The following is a 5,017-nucleotide window of genomic DNA, read 5'->3' on the forward strand; positions in this document are numbered from 1 at the left end:
AAAAAGTTTAGAACTTTAATTAGGACCACACGAGAGAAATATGTAAATAATAATACAATACTAGTAGACATAGTTCTAAAAAGGGTAGCTAGAGCCTCTCCTAAAAACTATAAATATATATATATTTATATATAATAAAAAGTAGCTAGAGCCTTATTTAATTATCACACCAACTACTCAAAGGACATTATTGTTTGTACAAATAAACTTAGCTGTATAAGCAGTTCAACTGGCAAAGCTTTCTTTAGGGCAAGCTAGCTATGAATATGCTTCAACCATTTTTCTTCACCTACTTTTCGGAGCTCTTATTAAATTCAAGAAAAAGCTAGCTCAAATTATAGTTTTAATATACATATATATAATATCGGTACTTGTGACATTTATACATTAATATTTTTGTATTATAGCTCAATTGCCCTAGTATGAAAATATATACCCCAAGACAAAGCAAATCTATATATATTGGTATACAAATAAATATGTATAGTTTGCATAATTTAATTGTACTTTTCGAACTCTTAAGTGATTAAGTTTGTGACTGTACAATCGATTTAATTAGTGACTAGAGTGATATAAAATATTTATTATTGTGAAGATGTGTAGGGTTAATAAAATTGCTTAATTAGGTTTAGGTTATGTCACCACAACATAGTTGGAGGCCAATTAAAGTTCATGTACGTAAAGAAATTAGTTGGGAATATATATGTCAGTATTAATAGTACTATTGTTTATTGTATCTATTAATTAAAAGGTCAACCTAGCTAGCTAAGTTGGTCTCCATATCTAATAGTATCTCAATAATTTAATTATTACTATTATTTACATTAACCATGTATGTTTTTTTATCCAACTCATATCTGTAATCTTAAATTTATATTAATTACCACCCAAAAATGTTTTTGCTTAGACTTTAGTTTACCAGTTAATCCGGCGGTTTGTACAGTTTAATTTATATTATTAACTGTGCAGTGGATTTGAAGACTGATAATTTTCCATTTTATATTTTATATTTTATAATATCAAAAGCCAACTGGGTATTATTTACTAGGTGACTAGTAGCTCTCATTTCAAAAAAATATCCCAAGTTTTATGTGGTTACGAGGGTTTTAGGCTCAGATGTCATTTTATTATAATCGATAGTCATAATTTTTTTTTAATGACTGATATCGATTGTAATAAAAACGAATACATCATGATAAAAAACGACGGGCTAATTATTATTCATCATAATAAAACAAAATTAATTTTAAAGTCGTCCTGAAAAAAGTTTCAAAAAATATCATTATTTGAGCCCAAAACACTTGAGGCCCGTTTTAGAGAAAACGAGTCTGCGATTCTCCGAGGCCCAGAATGTGACGATTTGGGGGCCCATAGTTAGGCATAGGTTAGAGCCCAGTTTCATTGACGGGCTCGGCCCGATATGTTGCTCAAATGACTTCTGTCAGCGACATGTCGTTTTTTTTCTCTTCAACCAAAAATGTTTTTCTTCATATCATTTTTGGTTTTAAGCGATGGACTCTGAGTTCATAGCTCATCACAAAGTAAAACAGTTGAGAAAAAAAAAAGCACAAAAAGAATATGTCACAAGAACAAAAGTTGTCAAAATAGAAAAAAACAATCAACAAAAGTGACTCTTAAGCTAATTTATTTGAAAAGGATAAATACATTAACCTGCCATTAAAGTAGCAATTACACCATAAAAGCATACACAATTTGATCACACTCAACACACATCTAGACACAATATTACCAACACTCTATAATAAAAGAGAGAGAGATAGAGGATATCCTAAACTAATTACCTTATTGGAATATCATAATGTAATTTTCTAAAGGGCCTTAAAGGGTATAATAATAGCACTGACAAACAGGCCACATAGAACAATAAATAAAAAAAAAGAGAGAAAAGAGAGGGATAATTTAATAATAATAATAATAATAATAATGAGAAGTAAAGGACTCTCCTCTCTAGGTCCTAGAGTCCAATGCCATAACAGTGCTGAGATTCATTGGGTGCATGTACTTGTTAGAGCCCTCCAAAATTTGCTGCACAATTATTCTGTTTGCCCTCTCTGATGGGTGGAAGGCATCCCAAAACACATAAACATCTCTGTTTGGACACAAGTTTGAGAGTGGAGTGCAAAGCCCTATTCCATTAAATGGTCCTTGTCCACAGCATGCAATCTTTGATGTTTCAAATCCTACAAAACCCACAAATATATAGTTTTTATATTTATATAAGATCAATGAAATAATAATAAATTTTGGGAAACTATAAAACTAGTTGGCTCGAGGACGAATTCAGCTCAAATTAGATGGAGTTCAGTCCAGACAGTTATCATTTATTGAGCTATGAGTTCATTGCTCAATAAGTTAGATCTATCTGGCTCGAACCGAGAGAAATGCAAATGCAAATGAAAGATAGTAAACATCAAATAAATAAAGATTTAAGTGCATTATTATGGATGTGATTGTGGGAGATTTTTTTCTTTGGATCATAAGAAATATAATAATGATTGATAAATGGAAATTCACATTATGTGTGAATAGATTTGAGAGATGAAAGCCCTAGAGACAGGACCCCTATCCCTTTCTATATACATTATTAAAGGGACCCAAATTAACTTCATTATCTTTTCATTAATTAATAGAGAGGACCACCTATCACATTATTTATGAGCCATTGAATTGTCCTCCATATTATCTCGAGTTTGTGAAACCTTATAATTGTATATAATATAAGAGAATTAGGGTTTGTAATTGAATGTATATAGTACATACCATATGCTCGAGGGTTGGAGATGAAATCCATATGCATATTGAATGCATTTGCAGCAATGAAGACATCCGTGCCAATCTCACTGTTTAGGCTATTGATAATGTCAACAAGCTGAGGGTTGAATAAGGCTGCAGCTCGCTGTAGCTCGACCGCGCACTGACCATTTCTGCCTCGTTGAGCCAACTCTGCTGGCACACACCCTAGGGGTCCAGTCCCTGTCACCAACACCCGCCGGGCTCCCAACTCATATAGTTTCTATATTCACACACATATATAGTCATCAAAAACCCTAATCTTCAAAAAAAGTTCAACCAAATAACAATGTATAACATGTATATATATATATATATTTGTCTACTTCACATTATTGCTACTAATTGCAATGTCAAGAAAATGAGAGATCAAAAGAACATTAATTCTTATATGTTGATTAATTATATTTGTTTTCCAAAAAGCAAGGGGTTTATTTAACTAAATCAAGATCAAGACTTGTTGGTCTCAATAGGGGTCCCATTATTGAGAATGCAAAATGCTTGTTGGTGGTCTCACCAACCAAGCATAATTGCCATAACTCCCTTGCCTCACTATAAAGCACACAACCCCACAATAATAAATTGACCATAAATGTGGCCCCACTTTTTTCATCTAGAAAAATTCATTTTCCCTTACTTTTGTTGTGACTATTTGATGATGCCTATTTTTGTTCTCTATCTGTTTCAGCTTTCAGCATTATACAACACACTAATCTTTAAAATGGTAAAGAATCACTATATATATTAGTCTATTATTGAATGATCATATATTGGGATATAATATATCATCATCATATATATAAATGGACGTTATGCATAGTAATTATGATATAATTAATAAAATTAAGTAGCGATAAATGAGTATTAATTGATTATTAATTACCGCAAGGACTTTGCGATATTCAGAAATGATGTAGACTACATAGTCTGGAAGAGAGTACTGGCGAGATCTGGCAGAGAAAGGGACCAAGTAATAGTTGTTGACAAAGTCATTTCCACCAAGTGTAATGAGGACCAATGCATCGTTTACAAGCCTTTGTGTTTCCTCAGCTCCAATCAGAGAACTAACCCGGCTTTGGTATTGTTGAAAGTACTCCAATTGTTTGTATATTCTGATAATGTTCAGCTGCAAAAAATCAATGTAACAATTTATTATATATGTGTATATATATATGATGAAGATCATGGAAATAAAAATGAAAAAGTACTGACAAACTGAAATCCAGTGTCATTGAGAATTCCAATCCCAGCAGAAGCAAAGTTTGCACCAACTAGTAGCCTTTCGCCAGTGAGCTCCGGACTCAAGTACGGCAATGTGGGCTCTGACCCGAGTTGCTCACCTGGTCACATATGAAGTCAATACATATATATATATATAAATAATATTTTATATAAATGATAAGGAAAATTAAACTAGTACTGATAAGGTCTGGCATGTTGAGGCCATTGGAGAAACGGCCAGTGGCTCTATGAGTAGGGTAGTCAATGCCATAAGGAGGAGAGTCAGCTCTGGCTGTTGTGGCTAGATAGTTGTTATTGCCATTGTCGACAAGAGAGTCTCCAAAGACAAAGAAAGCTCTGGCCTCAGCTTGGTGGCCAAAACTGCTCAAAGTGATGACAAGTGCTCCAAATAGTATGGAAGAAAAAACGATATTCGAAGAGTAGTTCTCCATTGATAAAAAAACTACACACAGTTTGGAAACACTCTTACTTTACTAGAATATACTATGTAATACTAGTACTCCACTACTGGTGATGTGAAATGGTTCATGGGAGTTTGGGTTTATATAGTGTTGATCTTACGAGCTACCTAGCTAGTGGCCTACTATAAATTACTGTACGTAGATATATATCATATTAAATGACCTTGTTCTACCACTCTGCTCGATCGATCACTGAGATAAGATCAGGTAATAATAAGGGCCCCCCTTCTTTTACCAATAAGTTAAAGCCTCCATATAGTCAAGTACGCAAAGTAATAAAGGCAACAAGTCAAGAATGCCTAATATAATGGAGATTTTTTTTGTACAGTGAAATAACTCTCCCTTCTACTTGGCATTATTATATTTATCAACTGTTCAAGTTTTGAGAGCATATTTTTAACCTATGAAAATTTTTGAATTTAAGAAATTTTTTTGTAAAAAGTATGCTTGTTACATTGTTTTTCTTTCTCATTCAAGTAAAATTTTCACTTTAAATTCATTAA

General features: G+C 32.8%; 1 protein-coding gene across 1 annotated transcript; it reads right to left on the bottom strand.

The window, feature by feature from the left end:
- Nucleotides 1–1,643: 1,643 nt before the first annotated feature.
- On the bottom strand, nucleotides 1,644–4,569 carry LOC133790642 (GDSL esterase/lipase At5g33370-like). Its single transcript, XM_062228341.1, has 5 exons — nucleotides 4,232–4,569; nucleotides 4,024–4,151; nucleotides 3,695–3,937; nucleotides 2,782–3,034; nucleotides 1,644–2,201 (listed from the first exon to the last, which is right to left on the bottom strand). Exons 1-5 carry the CDS (start codon nucleotides 4,482–4,484, stop codon nucleotides 1,969–1,971), a joined length of 1,110 nt encoding a protein of 369 aa, XP_062084325.1. The 5' UTR covers nucleotides 4,485–4,569; the 3' UTR covers nucleotides 1,644–1,968.
- Between the last annotated feature and the right edge of the window lie 448 nt (nucleotides 4,570–5,017).

This window comes from Humulus lupulus, chromosome 7, assembly GCF_963169125.1.
Source record: "Humulus lupulus chromosome 7, drHumLupu1.1, whole genome shotgun sequence".
Classification (NCBI taxonomy): Eukaryota; Viridiplantae; Streptophyta; class Magnoliopsida; order Rosales; family Cannabaceae; genus Humulus; species Humulus lupulus.

What these genes read in the sequence shown, in the direction of transcription:
- LOC133790642 (XM_062228341.1), bottom strand. Translation starts at nt 4,484, where the DNA reads ATGGAGAACTACTCTTCGAATATCGTTTTTTCTTCCATACTATTTGGA. An exon ending in ATGACACTGGATTTCAGTTT is followed by an intron (nt 3,938 to 4,023) that starts GTCAGTACTTTT and finishes GATTTTTTGCAG; the next exon opens with CTGAACATTATCAGAATATA. An exon ending in CTCCAACCCTCGAGCATATG is followed by an intron (nt 2,202 to 2,781) that starts GTATGTACTATA and finishes TGGGTTTTGTAG; the next exon opens with GATTTGAAACATCAAAGATT.